The sequence below is a fragment of the Brassica napus genome, chromosome A1 (genome assembly GCF_020379485.1).
Source record: "Brassica napus cultivar Da-Ae chromosome A1, Da-Ae, whole genome shotgun sequence".
Taxonomy (NCBI): Eukaryota; Viridiplantae; Streptophyta; class Magnoliopsida; order Brassicales; family Brassicaceae; genus Brassica; species Brassica napus.
This window is the reverse complement of record NC_063434.1, coordinates 2,383,325-2,401,445: the sequence shown is the minus strand read 5'-3', so window position 1 is coordinate 2,401,445 and position 18,121 is coordinate 2,383,325. Positions and strand designations below refer to the sequence as shown.

The 18,121-nt window shown below is 37.1% G+C and overlaps 5 protein-coding genes across 7 annotated transcripts; all 5 read right to left on the bottom strand.

The window, feature by feature from the left end:
* Window positions 1-254: 254 nt before the first annotated feature.
* Window positions 255-2,009, bottom strand: LOC106438517 (eukaryotic translation initiation factor 3 subunit K-like). The gene is made up of 8 exons (XM_013879709.3): window positions 1,778-2,009; window positions 1,657-1,713; window positions 1,536-1,586; window positions 1,396-1,458; window positions 1,226-1,276; window positions 1,067-1,133; window positions 796-878; window positions 255-569 (listed from the first exon to the last, which is right to left on the bottom strand). Exons 1-8 carry the CDS (start codon window positions 2,003-2,005, stop codon window positions 375-377), a joined length of 795 nt encoding a protein of 264 aa, XP_013735163.2. The 5' UTR covers window positions 2,006-2,009; the 3' UTR covers window positions 255-374.
* Window positions 2,010-2,348: 339 nt separating this feature from the next.
* On the bottom strand, window positions 2,349-4,780 carry LOC106438519 (cell division cycle 20.1, cofactor of APC complex-like). Its single transcript, XM_013879711.3, has 5 exons — window positions 4,408-4,780; window positions 3,836-4,117; window positions 3,482-3,751; window positions 2,809-3,390; window positions 2,349-2,705 (listed from the first exon to the last, which is right to left on the bottom strand). Exons 1-5 carry the CDS (start codon window positions 4,501-4,503, stop codon window positions 2,562-2,564), a joined length of 1,374 nt encoding a protein of 457 aa, XP_013735165.2. The 5' UTR covers window positions 4,504-4,780; the 3' UTR covers window positions 2,349-2,561.
* Window positions 4,781-5,654: 874 nt separating this feature from the next.
* Window positions 5,655-9,749, bottom strand: LOC106438518 (probable disease resistance protein At4g33300). The gene is made up of 5 exons (XM_013879710.3): window positions 8,900-9,749; window positions 8,037-8,419; window positions 7,599-7,954; window positions 6,742-6,947; window positions 5,655-6,643 (listed from the first exon to the last, which is right to left on the bottom strand). Exons 1-5 carry the CDS (start codon window positions 9,582-9,584, stop codon window positions 5,808-5,810), a joined length of 2,466 nt encoding a protein of 821 aa, XP_013735164.2. The 5' UTR covers window positions 9,585-9,749; the 3' UTR covers window positions 5,655-5,807.
* A 1,128-nt stretch (window positions 9,750-10,877) lies between these two features.
* On the bottom strand, window positions 10,878-14,599 carry LOC106443746 (UDP-glucuronate:xylan alpha-glucuronosyltransferase 2-like). 3 transcript variants are annotated; one of them, XM_013885300.3, is made up of 4 exons: window positions 14,147-14,599; window positions 13,423-14,068; window positions 11,794-12,325; window positions 10,878-11,431 (listed from the first exon to the last, which is right to left on the bottom strand). In XM_013885300.3, the coding sequence occupies exons 1-4, from the start codon at window positions 14,360-14,362 to the stop codon at window positions 11,008-11,010; spliced, it is 1,818 nt and encodes a 605-aa protein (XP_013740754.2). In that variant the 5' UTR covers window positions 14,363-14,599; the 3' UTR covers window positions 10,878-11,007. The 3 variants fall into 3 exon arrangements, with proteins under 3 accessions (XP_013740754.2, XP_013740755.2, XP_013740756.2); XM_013885301.3 differs by having other exon boundaries at window positions 11,794-12,319; window positions 14,147-14,595; XM_013885302.3 differs by having other exon boundaries at window positions 14,142-14,380.
* A 1,356-nt stretch (window positions 14,600-15,955) lies between these two features.
* Window positions 15,956-18,101, bottom strand: LOC106438520 (protein TIC 22, chloroplastic-like). Its single transcript, XM_013879712.3, has 8 exons — window positions 17,680-18,101; window positions 17,525-17,587; window positions 17,156-17,230; window positions 16,999-17,049; window positions 16,671-16,730; window positions 16,492-16,554; window positions 16,239-16,274; window positions 15,956-16,142 (listed from the first exon to the last, which is right to left on the bottom strand). Exons 1-8 carry the CDS (start codon window positions 18,040-18,042, stop codon window positions 16,044-16,046), a joined length of 810 nt encoding a protein of 269 aa, XP_013735166.2. The 5' UTR covers window positions 18,043-18,101; the 3' UTR covers window positions 15,956-16,043.
* Between the last annotated feature and the right edge of the window lie 20 nt (window positions 18,102-18,121).

Genomic DNA, 18,121 nt, shown 5'->3' with positions numbered 1-18,121 from the left:
TTAGAGATAGGACAAGAACACCTCAAATAAGAATTAATCTGCCCGTTCTCATATTCAAAGAGACCTTAAGCTGATTCAAATTAGAACAAGCAAATGATTGTTGAATCTTTTCTTCTACCATCGTAGGGTCAAACACGGCTCTACTGAAACGCACTGATATGGTAACATAAGACTTTTGGACGGTAGAGAACTAAAAAGCTCAAAGGGCCCTGTATAAAACTATGGCATCCAATAATCTTTGCAGTGCAGTCAAATCGAGCAACTACTTATAATTGTTAATGCAAAGATCACATTACAGTGTCTTAAAGTGTTGTAGTACATGAAAAAGACAGGGAGACAAAAAGGAAAATTTCAAAGAGTCCTCACAAACTGGTTCAACCAAGGATGGGGAAGATGCGGGCAATGTGTTCCAAGGAAACATTCTCACCTGTGTTTTTCTTCAGCTCCGGATGGTTAAATTCGTTCTGTGGTAAGACGATACTTCCATCTTCCTTCGCTACAATCCATCCACTGTTAGCCACTTGGTGCTCAATGAACTTGTCTAGAGATGCACCGTCCATGTTAACAGCCTGTGTATCATTTTCATAAATAATGAGCAAGGGCATTTTATCGACAAGCAAAGGTCACCAAAAACATATATCACCCATAACTACGGTGAGGAAGCTTCTTAACAGAACAAAATTATACAAAAGTGAGAGACTTTCCATCCAAAGTTCTACAATTTGGTGGGTTAAGCTATCCTATGGTGAAAAGCAAGCCATGTGTCAAGAATCATAAGCTTAGTCAACATCATACCTCGGCAAGCACAGATCTTGGAACCTTTTGGTAGCTTAAGCTAAGAAGGTGACTCGCATACGCTTGGATAGCTTGCTCAAAACCTGCATTTCATCTCTTGCATATAAGACATCCACACACAAATCATAAAACGTATAGACAGTATCATGAAGAACTACTCATGATTTTTATATGAGCCACCATTTCTAGATTTATTTATCCTTAAATAACTAATTTAGATCCATAACTTTTAACCATACGACTTATTTATGATTCAGAAAGTTGATTATACCTGGAACAGCCTCAAGAATGTGACGGTTCTTGGCAGCTTCATCCCAGAACTGTTGGAACCTCCCAGTCTGCAAAAGCAAAACAAATACTCTAAACACTCAACTACACACCTTTCGCGGCTCTCAAAAAAGTCTCCAGCTAACATAGATGTTTTGCATACCTCAAGGTAGTGTGAGAGAACAATAAGCGTCTTGAACTGCTCCTCCATTTGCTGCAAAACACACAATTCAAAACAAATCCATCTATTAATCCCCACGAATCCAAAAAGGTTCACACTCCATGAATCATCAGTACAAAGAAAGAGCTGAGAGTGAAAGAAGTGAACATTACCACTCTTTCAGGAATCAAGAAGAGGCAAAGGCTGAAGTCTGGAGCTGGCATAGCCATAAGAGCCTTCAAAAAAAAACAAAACCACAGAGATTAGTTTTAATATAAGCCACAAATCACAAGGTAGAGTCAGTCTGCTATACCTTGAGCAAGATTCGAGCCACGATGTGAGTGTTCATGCGCTCAGGCTCAAACTGCATCAACATAACCAACGGCACGAGTTAGGAGAGACTAAAAATCTCTTGGGGGAGTTATGAAGAGTACCTGATAGAGCCGAAGCAAGCATAGATTCGCATCCAGGCTATACGTTTGCGATGTAACCTGAAACAATCATTGAGAAATCAGAATCCAGTAAAATGCGTATATCAATTGATAAGCGATTAACCTGCTCGTTGACGTAGTTTTCGAGATCGGGTAAGATTTCGGGGTTGAAGGGATTGACGGCGACGAGCTGCTCAACGGTGTACGAGCTCTGCTCCTTCGGCGACTCCATCTCTTTTCCCATCTCTCTCTTCCGTGCTCGATTGATTACTGTGGAGGGTGGAGATGGATCTAGGGTTTTAGTGCGAAACGACGACGCTTTATCAACTGGGCTATAACTGAACAATTTCATAGTTCTTCGGGTTAAATTAGGATTATAGAAACGTTTAAGGGTTGTTTGGTAAATTTAATATTTTTAATTTGAAACGACGACGCATTGTCTCATTGATGTTCTTTCTTCTCCAGCTCTTTCCACTAGGCATCATCCAAAACTTGTTTCTTTTTCCCTTAGGACTCAGACATAAAGCTGAATCACGTTTTTTTATATGCAATCCAAGAACACAAACTCTATATCTTGCTTTCTTATTGGTGACACTTGCTTTAATGATCAGACTTCACAAGTCCAATTCTATAAATCCAAGTCAACGAGTAGATAATGTGAATGTACAAGTTAGTAGACTTATTGAGTATGAGAATAAGAGTGTAAAAATGAATTTCTTTCTATTTAAAATATATTCAAACAACGAAGTTTGACTCAGTATATGCACTTTACTTATTACAAACCCAAAAAAACGAAAACAAAAACATCTTATTTCACAATCACTGCTTGATTTTCTTTGTTGTTAGTCTTATGTAACAATCACTGCTTGACTTTCTTTGTTGCTGTTAGTCTTCTCTTCACAGTTTCTTCAACGAATACGGTTCACATGAGAAAACGGCTCATGAGTTGCTTTTGGAGCTGCTTTTTTGGCCGTCTCTGGTACTCCGAAAACATTCCAGAATCTCAGAGTTTCATCTCCTGCAGCTGAAGCTACGGTACAACCATCTGGGCTCTGTAGAAAACACAGACAAATAAAACAAAGTTTAGAACTAAAGACCTCAAAAACTCAAACCACTTTCAGCAAACATTAGAAATGGAATTTGATCAAGTTTTACCTGGGCCATGTATAGAACTCTTGATGTATGACCAGTGAGCTCAGCCATTTTCACCATAGATGGGTACTTCCACAACGTAAGCTGGTTCTGTGTAAACCCGTGTGAGCTAAGCAACTCTCTTTCGTTCTTGCTCCACAGCAACGAACAAACTTGGGAGCCGGTGTCAACTGAATTCAAGCAAGCTCCTGTGTGAGTGTTCCAGAACTTTATCGTCCTATCTCCTCCACCACCACCAGTAGCAAGCAGATTCGCTTGGAAAGGGCACCACGCAAGGGCTTTAACTGCAGACGTATGTTCTTCGAGCCTGTGCAAATACTGAGTGGTCGAGTTTGAAGAGGCGGCTGAACGATCCCATATGTGTACAACATTGTCGTTGCCACCACTCGCTAGTTGCTGTCCGGATCCTGACCACTTTAGCCCGCAGACCTCTTGAGTGTGACCTCTGTAAGTTTCCACAACGTGTGATCTGATTCGCACGTCGTTGTTGACGATCTGTCCATCCATCCCTCCCGTCGTCAGGATGTGATTATTCCACGCCAATGATCCTACTCTAGACTGGTGGCAACCCTTCAATGTCCTCAGCTGCAATAAAAAAAGCACAACACATCAGGTTTAAGACATGATGACAAACAATCTATCTCAAACTGAAGCGAGAGGAGATTGTGTAACTTACTTGACGGTTGGATCCAGAATCCCACAGCTGCACTTCGGAGTTGTTGAGTCCAAGTGCGACATGACGACCATCAGGTGCCCAGTTGATACTCGTGACAGGTCCTTTCTCCTCATCAATGGTGACAAGCTCAGAAGTGGACCCGCTGGAAGCATCCCACAGATAAACAGTGTGTCCCAACGCAATGGCTAGGACATTAGCACTGCCCCAGTCAAGCAAGTTGAGGTAGAAGTCGTCCACAATGTCAGGTGCATCCAATGTCCTCTCAGAAGTCTGTTAAAAAATTAAAACAACAGATCAATACAACAACAAAGTAGATACGGATCTTTTTACTTACAGCGCAATAATAACACAAACCTGAGGAATGTATCTACGAGCCTTAACGGATTTGGGCTGATGGTGAAGAGAAGCAGAGTGGTCTGTAGGAAGCAACTCGACTGGAGCTTGAGGTTTGTTTCTGAAGGCGAGAATCCGAGTGTGGTTCAGGTTCATCGTCTCAGCGAGTTGCTTCCTGTAGGCCTCTCTGGAGGGTGAGCTTACCGCTGCTGCTACCTGATCTTTCCCGTTCCTACCTTCGGTAAGAGCGTAGTGAGCATAGTCGAAGTCCATTGCTGATCTGTTGGGTATGAATCTGTCAAGCTGGTAGAATTTAAAAAAAAACAAATCAATACACAGTTGCAAGAAAGAATCAAATACACATGATCAGTTTCTTATTACAAAACCCACATAATCAAAACAATTCATCCAATATCCGAAACAAATCTAGATGCAAGATAAACAATAACCCCCAAATCGAAACCCTAATTCTTGATTGCAAAAAAAGGAATCGACTTTGATCAATTGAAAAGAGAATCCCGTAAATTCGCAACTCTAATTCTCAGATGGCAGGACGGGATCATGTAAATGGAATCGAATCTGAGGAAACTTACGTTTTCCTTGGAACTCTTCCTGGGAAGAAAGTGTTCTTGAAGTGGGCACCGAGCTTGAGCCTTCAAGTGCGTAGATGTGTTCATACCTGCATCCATTGTTAACACAAACACACAAACACACAAAGAAACAGAAAGCACGGTAATACACGAAACGGATTACAAGATCTCAAATTAAATCAAATAAAGCAGTAAATTCGAGCACAGAGAGAGGGAGAGAGAGCGAAGAGTTGTTGGTAAGCTGATAATGCGAGATGAGAGCAGATTGAATTGGTGGAGAAACCTGTGAAACTTAGGCGTTGATTTATACTACAAAGGGGGCAGAGTCAGATTAGGGCTTCGTTTGTCCCCAATTCTCTATTAGGAGAGTCCGTAACGGCTATATTTTCGAGAGAGACGTTATAAACCGGGAATGCCCATCTCTAGTTTTACATTAACCAAACCAAAATTAACCGGCTATGTTAAAACTGAACCAAAAGATAAGTCGATTCTGTGTAGTTAGGTGATGGTTGTTTAACTGGTTTTTGGATTTTAGTTTTTGACTTTTTGATTTTAGTTTTTAGATTTTAGATTGTTTGTAGTTTTTGAAATGGTTTTTGGTTTCCGTTTTTCAAAAACTACTTTATTATCCAATCAAGATTTTGAAAAAAAAAAAATAATTCCTTGAAAAATAGGAAAACTAGTTTTTGAATTAACTCCTCAATTGTAAAGAGAAATCGAAAACTGGATTTTACTAGTTTTAATTTTTAAAGCAGTACTTGTCCTTGCCTTTGTATTTTTTTTTTTTTTAGAGAATTTTAAATTTTAGAAGCTATTCCTCATTATTATTATTTTTTTGACTAAAAAAATAGTTAAACTCGGGTTTATTAAAGACACAGACCTAACTCCCAGGTGAGAAGTAAAGTCCACAGATAGATTCTTTTCCAAGTATTCAAATGGACCGAAAAGCAATAGTCCATATTCGTGTGGATGACCAGGAAAATGCGACTTAGGAAAGGTTATTGGGAGATGAATTTGTGTAACAGTGAGTTTTTCTTACTGATAATTAACAGTGAGTTTCTCATAAAACATAAACATCTGGTGGAGAAGAAGGCCCTAAAACACTTTGGGTTGGGTTGGGTTGTTGCTAAAAGGCCCTAAAACACTTTGAAGAAGAGAAAAAAAAAAGTATTTCCAAACGTTCATGTTTCCAATTAACTTGTTAGCAATGTTTTTGGTTTTTTTTAAATTGCAGAATTTATATATAACACTTTTAATCAATCTAACACAAAGATTAAGTTGGTGGAAACTGTACAGAGAGACCTTATTACAAAAGCATAATATTAACTAACACTAGGGGAGAAGAAGCTTACATTAACCCCCTAAACAAATTACAGTTTCTGAATTAAGTTATACAGTTTTAATTACTCGTCGAGCCAATCTAAGCTGAAACATTTCTCAGCAGCTTCAATCTTTAACCCTGGAACAGCCCTCTCAACTTCTTCCCATATAAACGTAACGTCCTTGTCGCAAATCACATGGCGCAGAGACTCCAACGAAACGGCCGACCTCACTCTACCAGAGATATAACATTCTCTCATGTCGATCTTCTCGAGCATCTTCAGCTTCCCTATATCCTCCGGAAGACAACTCATGCTGACGCATTGTGAGATGTCGAGGTACTTAAGCTGAGGAAGCTCACAGATTTCATCAGGCAACGCCTTTAGCTCGGGACAAGCATATAGCCTCAGAAGCTCAAGAGCTTGTAGCTTGCTGAGGTTCTTAGGCAATTCACCGAGGCGTGGACAGTTTGTTATGCTTAATGAGTTAAGAGAGGTCATCTTACAGATGCTTGAAGGCAGTGTCACGAGATCATCACAGTGATCTATCGTCAGATCTCCCAACTTTGGGAAGATACTGGAGACGTCAACTCCGGTCTGATCAAAACTGTTATTGATCTTGCAGAGAATCAGAGACATCTTGTGGAGATGTTTCATGGGGATTGTTGTGTTGTAGAGCTCAGGGACGTGAACTCTCTCGAGCCAGAGACTCCTTAGTTTCGACAAGTTGGCAAACATTGAAAAGTCACGGAGAATCGCAGGGGACATGCCGTTGTTGATGATCACCAGGACCTTAAGCCGGGTCATCTTGCTGAGGAAAGGAGGCAAAACATACTTGTCTGAAGAGAAATTCAGCAACAGAACCTCTGCCTTAGGGAAGTCCATGTCAAAGTCAGACCAGTCCATGTCATCCATTTCCCCTGCAACAAAAACACAAAGCCTATCAACATTATGATCCTTGTGATTATAGGACAAGAGAACCTAGTAATATAAATATTGCAGTTATAAGATCACTTGCATGTATGAATAGAGACTATCTCAGCATTGTATTCCTCATCACAGTTCTTTCCCCATGTTTTTGGAAGCTCTTTCTCTCTTTTCGGCATCAGCAATCGCTTTCTTCTGTTTATTTTCCCTTTGTTGGATAAATGAAGTGCCAAGTCTCGCAGAACATCATGCTGTGTCACAAATACATCATAGTAGCTTGCATACGTAGAACCAAGCCTGCAAAATTAATATAAAGTGATGATGATTACATAGAACTTTGAATCATATAAAGAGTTCAGAGCTACAAGTAAGCTTGGACACATTTATCCGGAACCAAAGAACCAAACCAAATCGAAAACAAGGTTCGGTTAAAGTTCAGATATTATAAATTACCCGAATGGATTTTATATCTCTAGAATTAAAAATTTTAAACTGAATTGAGAACCGAACATGTATCCAAATTTGTATAATATAATTTTAAAATAATAAAATAGTTACGTTCAGTTAGTTATAAATATCAACTAGTTTAAACTTTAAAATAATAAAAATATTTTAAAAATGTTATTTATAAACCAAATAACCCGAGAAAAAATTACCAGAATAATTTTTATCCGAAATATTTAAAATTATCTGTCTTAGCCGATATTTTTATCCAAAAATACAAAAATACAAATTATCCGAGTTTTTAATCCGAATTAACCGAAAAACAGAACCGAGCGGGAATCAGATTGGACCCAAAATTGTTTCGGATATTAGTTGGTTCCCAACTTTATTATCTGAACTGAACCAAAAACAAAAATAACCTATATTTCTATAACCAGAAACCGAAATAAACTGAACCTATACATGAAATGCTCAGGCCTAGCTACAAGTAATGTGATCTCTTACCGTGGATCTTTCCCAAGAGTAAGGAGATTCTTGTGTGACAAATCAACAAGAGTGGCAAAAGCAACTGCCTCGTCTAGATCATGTACTTCAATCCACATGTTGATGAGAATATCAACAGGAATCTTCCTGTCTTCAGGGAATGCGCCAAGATCCAAGAAACACTCTCTGGCTGTCTCGTCCAGATCTGCTAGACTAGCTTCCATGTGATGGAGCAATCTAGTCTCGTGAGTTTCATCAGCAGGTTCACCTTTTGATAACCTCTGCAATGCGCCCTGCCAATACATTTCAGGGCGGTCTTTTAGTGAAGCGCCCGTAACTTTGAGAGCCAAAGGTAGACCTTTACACTCACCAGCAACCTGAGGAGGATCGAAAAAGCATTAAATATACATCACACTAAGCCATGAATCAGTTATAGAAGAGAGAAACCATTAACATTACCTTCTTAACAAGGTCTTTGTCGAAACCAGGAGGGATAGTTTTCTGACCAAACGCACAGAGACAGAAGAGAGAGATAGCTTCATCTTCCCTTAGTACTTCCACATCATAAGTAGCATTAGGATCTGCAAGTTTGGACCGTGAAACAACAAGAATTGTGCAACTAGGAAGGTTAGAAGTCAAGCTGTCCAAAGCTTTTCTTGTCCAAACATCATCAAGAATCACCAGCTTCTTTGTTTTAACCCCACCGTTATACTGTAAATTCCAGTCCGGAACATTATTTACACTTTCACAACCAGTTAAAAACCCCCATATACGTGTTCTCAGCTCGTCAAGAATCGGGGATTGTGATACAGTCAGAAACAAAATCCTGTTCTCGAAGTAACCTGACAAAAAAAGCAGTGATTTAACAAAAAAAAATGTCATAACCAATGTTCTAAAATTGATTTAGGCAATGCCTAAGCAACAAATTGGTTATAGCCGAAACAATTTTTTTTTTAAAATCCACTTTTAAATGGCTCAATTTGGTTTAAACGTCTAAATCAGTTAAAACTGATCAAAGTTGATTTAATTCGATACAAATTTGATGTAAATTGGTTAAATCAAGTAATAATGTTAATGTAAATTTACAAAGCTGGCTGATTTCTTTTTCTTTTGTATATCTAAGTTTTATAGTTCATTAAAACAATCTTTGTATAACTAAAACTAATAAATTTAAAAATCTAATCTCTATAAAATATATAATAAATAATAAATAATTTAACAAGTCACCCCCAATAATCAGCCTTATTACTAAGCCTAATACAGAGCGTCTATTTAACACCTACCATCTATTTAGAGAGACAGGACACGAGAAGAATACTTACATCGGACTTCGTTGTCATGTTCAAGGTCTCTAGCAAGAGTTGTCTTACCGACACCACCCATGCCACTAATCCCAAAAAGCCCTCCTTCAGCGTTGAACATCATCTTCTTCACCTTCCTCTTTCCCATCTCCAACCCAACCCCAAACTTCTCACAATCATCGCTCGTCTCAATCTCCATCGTAGCCTCAGCTATCTTCATCGCATCTGTTATCATCCCTCCTCCTCCGATCTTCATCGAACCCAACTGCTCCTCGAGGCCAGTGAGGCTCCTCTCAACTCTATCAAACCTCACATCGGCGTTAGTACGGTGCTGATGAACATCGGCTAAGATATGAGTCAATATCTGATTCTTCATAAAATCAGATATCGTCTTCTCCAGCTTCTCCATCTTCTTCGCTAGTGTGAACTGTCGATACATGTTCCATCGACGGGAGCTCAAGACTCTCTCCGTGAGTTTCTTGCCTTTCTCTAAGGTACCAGCGAGCATACCGATTTGAGCTTGGCGGTGTGGAGGGAGCTCCACGCCGCTGTACTGGATCTCGTGGATCGTGGGCTGGATGGTCTCGATCAAGATGATGAGCCTGTCGGCGATGCTTTTGTATTTCCACGCTTTGGCTGAGATCAGAACGAGCTGTTTTAGTAGCTCCGTCGCTATTTCGCCGGTGAAAAAATCGGTGACGTCCATGTTTTTAGTGGAAGTGAGTGGAGTAGAGACAGACGTGGTCTATGTTATTATATATATGGGAGGATCCAACTCCAACTGAAATTTCCTGGCAGATTCGCAGTGAGAGTGACATTGTAATTAAAAGACAAGATGAGAAAGAAAGAACATGGAATTCGACCGAAAAGAAAAAAGAAAGAACAAGGAACAAGGTCACGAAAAGACATATGTGAAGGGATATGATTTTGTTTGTGTCTTTTTGAACTAATTTTTTTGCTAACTTGTCTTTTTGAATTAATTCAAAACAGATTTTCAATATAATATTAAAAAGTAACACAAAAAAAGAAAAATTTATGAAACATCATAAATGAACTTTTCTTTAAAAAATATTTTATATTTGAGTTTGAGTTTAATGATTAATATTTACAATTCATTATCTAGAGATTAGAGTTTGAATAAAAGTTTAGAATTTATAGTAAGTTAATCATTTTACCATTTAATTAATGCTATTTTAAGATTTTATTTTATTTTATTTTTATTTTTATTATACATTATTTGTTATTCAATTCATTTGTCCAATCAATAAAATCAAAAATTATAGACAACAAAAATTCAGAAAAATGAGAAACCAAAGCCAATAAAACCTAAACAACTTAACTAGAAATATATAGTATAAAGTCTTACAACAAATTAAAACATTACTAGTTACAGAAAATGATAAACAAATGTAATATATAAAAGAAAATAAAAAAAAATTATAGTCAAAAATATATAAAAATATCAGAAAAGGAAAATTCAAAATGATGATTAATAAAACTGAAAGAACTACGATAGAAAATCTAAATTTGTATCTTGTTAACCTTTAACCTAAAAAGTTTAAATGAAGAGCTTTGCATTTTCATAAAAATAAATTGTGACACATTATAATAAGAAATAAAATCTAACAGTGAAAGAAATTTACACGAAATAGATTATTAATCGAGTTTTTCTAAAGCATTTAATTTAAGAAAATGTAAGAGAGATTCATATTTTCCACAGAAGTTATGCCCCTACACATTGTCACATCGTGTAGGGCAGAAACGTATCAAGTGGTGTACATAATTATTGTTGCTTACATAAGTCTTCTTCATTTTTTGAGGTCAAGTCTACATAAAACAATATGATATTAATGAGAGGTGTGTCCATCAAAAAAAAAAAAATTAATGAGAGGTATAATACGTGGAAATATACCGGAGGCATAAAGTAGGGTACACTTACACTAAATTAATATCGGTTAATTTCTAGGTCGAGTTCACCACATGAGTTGTGAAACAAAAATAATCGTAAGATTCTTATTGACATGGTCTAAAAATATTACACACACAGGAAAAAAAATTGAAAAGAAAAAAGAGAAGAATGGGGTCTCAGGCTTAGTATTACACATCTATACATATATAGAGAACAAAACTTAGCCTATCAAATAAGAACGTCGTCGTCTTGGATCAGTAACATTGATCCTCCAATGGAAATCAGTGGAACCTCTAAGCCTCGCTCTCCTCCTCTCCCAGTTGATCTCTGTCCTCCTCTGCTCCGTGAGTCTACAAAACTTCTGCAAATCTTCGTCCATAGCGTCATGCACTTTCCACCATCTACCATGCGCGGCGTCACTAGCGTACACTAGCTGCTCGTCCACGTCGAAGTTGCAGTCGTAGTCTCTGTAACAAAGCCATGGTTTCAAGCCTAAGTAGTGGACCGCGTAGAGCTGAGGCGGCTCGGCGGCGAAGAGGTGGTCCTTGATGTTTCTTTCGTTGGTTGTGTTCGCCCAGAAGTTCTTTAGAAAGTTTACTCGTCGAGGCAATCGGTGCCACCACACGAATATCTCGTTTAGATACCTGAAAAATACATATGTAACATCATCAATTTTTGTTCAAATGCATACATGTGCATAGCATTATTGGTGTTTTAGTATAACGTATGATTTATTATATATCAGGGTTATAATCAGAGCATCTTCTAATGCGGTCCAGGCTCACATCAATATAGTGTGTTATAGTTGAGTGTAACAACCATTTGTTAGTGTTTACACTTAACCATAACAGTAAATTGATGTGAGATAACCAGACCAGTTTAATTCAATATTTTTATTCTATATACTTTATTTGCTATGTTATAATAATAATTTATGTTGAGTAATATAATAACTTTTTGACTAAAAAAACATAAGTTACTTTTATATTGTTGAAATGCTGCTTACCCTTGATCACCACCGTTGTATGAAACGATGTCGCTTCGCTGACTCATGATCGTACTAAACGTACAATTAGAAGGCTCAATGACCATTACACCAGAGTTAAATATCCAGACATCATTTCCGGTGGCTGACATTTGTGGAAAATGGAAGAGGATGTCAAGGTTACGTAGGACAATGATGTCAGCATCAATGAAGACCACTTTGTCGTAATCCGTCAACTGCCACAGTCGAAACTTGCTGTAGTTATATTCATTGTATGAATCTTTTTCGGCAAGTGGATTTCTGATTCGTAGGATTCGACGCAGCTTCCATCCTGCGGCTGCGAGAGCTCGGAGTTTTGCAATGGAGATGGAGTCATCGTGGAGAAGGATGAGATCACGTTTTGTGTTTGTCTGAAGGAGGCTTTGAGCCAACGTTATGGCGCCACAGACGTAAGATTCGGATGAGTGGAGGACGGTTGCGTAGGCTTCACGTTTTGGTCGCCTTGTCTCTGCTTGTATCTTCGTTAGGTCATACACTTTGTCTATACCTGTTTTGTATATTGAAGGAAATTATATTAAATGCTTTGATTAGATTGATCTGTTAATTAAAACGTGCTAACTTATTTTGGTTGATATAAAGTATCATACTTCTAAGTTCTATATATTTATCGATTTTGAGAAAACAATTAATTACCACACTAATCAAAGCTTTGATCCTAGTTGACCAAAAAGAAGACAAAATCAAACACATGTAATAGTTAAATATTTGGGTACTGAACAATATATTTTGCATATATAAGCCATCATCAACCTTATCCGATGATCATTAATTTGGTTGATCATTAATTTGTTTTCTTAAACCTCAAGCAACAGCTAACTAATTCGACCTACCAACGAATAAGAATGCCTAGCTAGTTTGAAAAGGCAATTCATATTGTTACTTGGTTTTCTTAGTTGTGTATTTTACTCAACAAATATTCTTTACAAAGCTAACTAATTGCAAAGTACCACATATTAAGGTATGTTCCTTTTTAATCGCTTTCAAATGTAATTAACATCAGTTAGGAATCATAGTCTGATTATTTGGCTATATATGTGAATGTAACGATTGATTCTAATATATCCTTCTGAAAATGCAATGTAGCTGGTAAGACAATCAACTTCGGTGGTTAGCAAAAAAACATACCTAAAACACAACCACTAAGGTAGCTAATTAACACAACAAGCATTTAAGCAAAGTATCCAAACATATGACTTATTTTATCATAAATAACAAAGTTGGTACCTATTCACATCAACTTCACGTAATCAAATCCTTTTTAAGTTACAATGTCTTAGTCACTACATACGAGACTTTCTAGCTCAAGTTCAGTTCGAACTTCATTTCCTGTTAAGCTAGTTCAACTTCTTTTTTTATCAAATTCGAAACAAAATTTAAAATAATTTGCTAATGATACTCAAAACATAATTTAAAATTAACAAACAAATAAACGTTTTTTTTTTAATTTCATTTTTTGGTTCATCTTAACATTTATAAAATGGAATTTGGTTTAGTATTTTGTGGTTTGTATAGTTTAGTTCCTTTACTAAAATTAGAATTATTAAACAAAAAAAAATACAAATGTAGATTTGGTATGAAAGTAATATTTACCTTGTGGTGCCCACAAAGGAAGAGCAAGATTGCAAGATCCGATTGGTAAACTAAGCTTCTGCTGTAACCTAACCACCTCAGGCCGATACAACCACCAATCTCCCTCCCTCTTCTCCATATCATCACACCTGAAAATCTCAATCATCGGTTGACACTTACTCCAAAACAACACTTTGCTCTTCCACGTCCAATCCGTTTTCACTTTCTTGACCACCAAGTTAGCTGCCACTAGGTTCACTTGCAGCCTCAAAACCTCTCTTCTCCACCCTTCTTCAGGGTACTTACAAGGCAGCTTCACTACTACCAAATCCAACTTCTCTAAGCTTTCGAAATCAGGCATTGGTATCTCAGGACATGTGGGAACCTCGGTATCTTCCTCTTCATCTATCCATTCAGGAAACAAGTCGTGCCATGAGAAGAACTTGGAGACACGCTCAAAATGTATGTGAATGGTTTCTCCATAACGTTTCCATTGTGTGAGATCAGATTCATCCATGTTCACCATCCCAATCTTTGTTTTCCCTAACCCTCTTGTTATAATCTCATCCATGAAGCTTGGTGCCTCAAGCTTGGTTTGGTTACTAGAATCTATCTTGTTTATTTGGTTCTCTACAATGAGTTCTTGCATCTTCACTCCTCTCTCCACCTATATCTCCAAAGATTGATCAAATAGAAAATAGAAAATAGTTATTATCACAATAAAAAAACAAAAACCTCACCTTACCTTGGGAGTGCAATCACGAAAGGAGCATCCAACAAAGGAAGCTGCGCTGATGAAGTAGACTGATGAAGAAGAGTGAAGGAAAAAGGCAGTGGAGAGAAGAAAAGAGAGAGCAAACAAGATTAGGTTGAATCGTATCAATGTGGATTTGGATGGAGCTATCTTCATTATCATCATCATCGTCCTCCCGTTTCTAAATGAAAAACATTTCTCTTTCATCTTGTATATATACTAATAAAAATGTTCTAGGGAGTTGTGTGTAGGATGATGATTCTCTTATATATATACGGTCCAAGTAAAATAGTTAGGGAAGAGAAAAAATAACATAAACATGGCAATTACTAATTATTAATCTATGTAGAGGTTGAGTAAAATAATAAACACATAAAAATTAAAAACGTCTAGAAGAGTTTCATTGGACGGTGTCAAAGGATTTTCTTTACTCAAAAACAAGCCTGATGGATTAATACTAATATAACAAAGATGTGGCCAAAGCTTTAAGGTGGTTGGGATACAAATAATGAAATGAGTGAGCTAATAATACGTGTGCCTTAAGTTACGTATTAGTTTTGTTCTCAAGTCCAAAATGTGGGACCAAAATGACAATGTAAAGGATACTATGATGGGAACCAACCATCTTCTACATCTCAACCAATGAGTTTATCAGCCAAGTCACGAATTTTAGATAAACAATGATTTGTAGTTAGTAAGGATTCAACACTCGTCCAAATGATCAGTTTGTCTATCAATTCATAAATTCTTGTAATTACTGAGGAAACTGTTGAATAAGTTTTGTTACAATACTAAGTTTGGACTACGAGTGATGTATCTGATAGAGACAATCTAACCATCTATTTTCTATCTTATAAAATGTTTCCACTGTTACAAAAAAAAAAAAAAAAAATGTTTCCACAACTTGATGATCTGAACAAAAGATGAAATATATATGTGTACAAAAAAGGTTACAATGGTTTATTCACTAAACTCCACCAACTACTACTTCTGAAAAATACAAAAGCTCATAATAATTAAAAGAGACTGAATATGATTAATGTGAAAAATACACTAAACAAACGTAAGCATTCTTCTACTTTGGTTGTTTTTTTTCTTCTCCCACACACATTGGTAGGCCTACCTTACTCTTTTTTTGTGATTATTTTAATATAATTAAGAAATAATATATAGCAAATTATTTTAGTATTCCACCAGCACCATGGAAAGAAAAGAAATTTAATATTATTTAGATAGCTTTATTACTTGAAATGTAAAATGTACGACGTGATCAACCAGAATCGTTATGGCAAAGTCCTAGAAAGCTAAAAGCGTGCATTAAATAATATTTGAATTTAAAAAGTGGGTATATATGTATATCTTAAGTGTGTGTTTTGCCTGTGATTAGTGTAAGAAAGGGGTAAAATCAATGTGAGAGAGAGAGAGAGACAGCAAATAGAGCATCATTTTTAAGTTCTCCTGTCAACATTGGTTACAGGACTGACGAATGCTCCTCATCTCATCCCTTCTCTCCTTTTCTTGTTTTTACTTTCATTTAAAGTAATAATTAGTTTGTCTCAATCAAAGATTATCATCACTAATCAAAAGATTATCATCATTTTTAAGCTGAGATGTCGAAGTGATTTTACGATGAAAAAATGGTAAAACGAGGAAGGTACTGTAGTTTTTAGGTGACCACAACCCCTTTGGATAAATTTTTGCCGGTTTAAGCTAAAGAAAGATGGAGAACATCTTGAACCACCATACCCGTAAATGGTATGAATAACCAAGAGAGTGAATGGTTGTTTTAAGTTGTAAGAGAGTTCTATAATCAAATTATTTTATTGCAAAATCTCAAGAGAAACTGTTTTGTCAAATGAAAAATACACACACTCTCTGTTTCTCATCATCATTTTATCTCTTTGACCACCTCCTGCATGTGTTGTGCATAACTTCTTCCTGGTGGAATGAATATCATATCTTCCCAACCTGAATTCTTCTCGCTCCTCTACATTATTTTGTTCAATGCACATTTTATTAGATTACTACTGGGTTTTCTCCATTCATATGACTTCAATTTCTGTAAACAAAGAAAAATAGTTACCTCCATTTTCCTCAACACATCTTCCAAGCTCCCAACCTGTGAAAGCACAAGGTTATTAGTTTCATGGTAAAGATAAGAAGCTTTCAACATGCCAATACTGTGGAACTTCTTTATAGTATTGATCTTTGTTATATCTTAGTACAAGGTATGATGTCTAGTGTTAAATTTCTCCCAAATACAAGACAAATAGGAATCAAGGTGTCGAATGTAATTACTAGCCTATATCAAATACAAGACGAATAGGAATCATTACCATAATTTGTTGTTCTCCTCTTGATGCTCTTGTATACTTTGAAAGTTCCCTCTCTATATCTTCCTGAAAGAGGTCGCAGCAGATATAGTTTGTCAATAACAGTAAAGTAAAGGTTATCTGGATCGCCCTATTGGCTTTTTAGGTAATTTTATTAAAAGTGCGAGAAGAACTTGACTAACCTTACTGAAATATATAGGGCAGTAACGTTTATTTTTCTTCCTCACAACAAGAAGCTCAGACTGCAGATGAAAATGAAGCAAAGACATAGCAAAAACACCAAAACACAAGGGAGCTTCATCAGTGTAGATAAGCGCAGAAAACATTTCGCCAATTAAGATAGTATAACTTATTAAGTGAAGGATCCATGAATACAAAAGCAGGCATTACAGTGCATCTCTTCAATCGTTTTTTAATACCAGACTAATTGCAGAAGCATTCAAACTATTAGCGACGACCAGGCAAATGGTAGATATCTCAGAGCAAGAGAATATGTAAAGAAGCTTTTACCTGGAATACTGGAACTCCATCAAACCCATTCTTACTACTTGAGGACTTGAGCTGGGACACAAGGATTTATAGCGTTTTAGGATAAGACTGAAATGAACCAAAAAAAAAAAACTAACTAGTAGACAACAAGTGCAGGAGAAGTGTATGATGAAGCAACCTCCAATGCATTCTTTATTTGGATTGGATCTGGCAAGAAGCGAAATGAAATCCCCTCAACTTTTAACAAGTACACCTGTAAACAACAACATCATCCTCTTTAAATAAAATGATAAATTTTCACAAATGTAGCAGTAAGTTCCGAGCCAAACTAGAACAACGCTGATCATGCACCCAAGTCTTCCCATTCATTTCAAACAGCAATAGGAGTTCCTAACACACTATTACCATATCATTAAGACATGAACAAGTTAACAGAGATTACTGTCCGAGGAAATTTGTTTGCTTTCGTATGTTCCAACGTCAGTTTGAGTAAAAAAAAAAAGAAGGTTTCTACAATGATATAGTGATCAAAGGGAACATGAACTACCTGGTCTAGATTAATGGGAACAACCTTAGCATTCGTCTTCAATTCTCTCCTCCGTAGACGCGCCTGCAGGGATGATAATTGAGAGTCAAGAGCTCATAAAGTCAGAAACTTTCAATCTCGGAGAGATAGAAAAAGACACGAGCAAAAACAAAAACCTGAGCAAGAAAAGCTTCAGCATCCTCTTGACGGAAACAGAGCAACCCGATAGACTTGTCTCCGGTAGGATCCGAGATAAGTACAAACTCGTTATTGGTATTGCTAACCGTAAACACCGAGGTCCCAGCTAGAGCTTTAGCGACGTGGGACGGATTCAAAGTAGTCGTAGAGGCTCCAGAGGAAGGCTTGGGGGATTGCGAGACTGAGGCGAACGGAGACGGAGAGAAACGTCGGTTGGTTAAGGATTCGGCGAGACGTTTGGTGTCTTCGAAACGGGAGGAGAGGTCGGAGGCGAAGCGAGTACAGTGGTGGTGAAGGAAGGAGAGGAAAGGATTGGGTTTTACTGATGATGACGACTCCATTTTTTTGGATTTGCAGAAGAACGAAAGAACGAAGAGGAAGCTGTAGTGAAAGGAGAAAGAAAAGAGTTAAAAAGGCTCA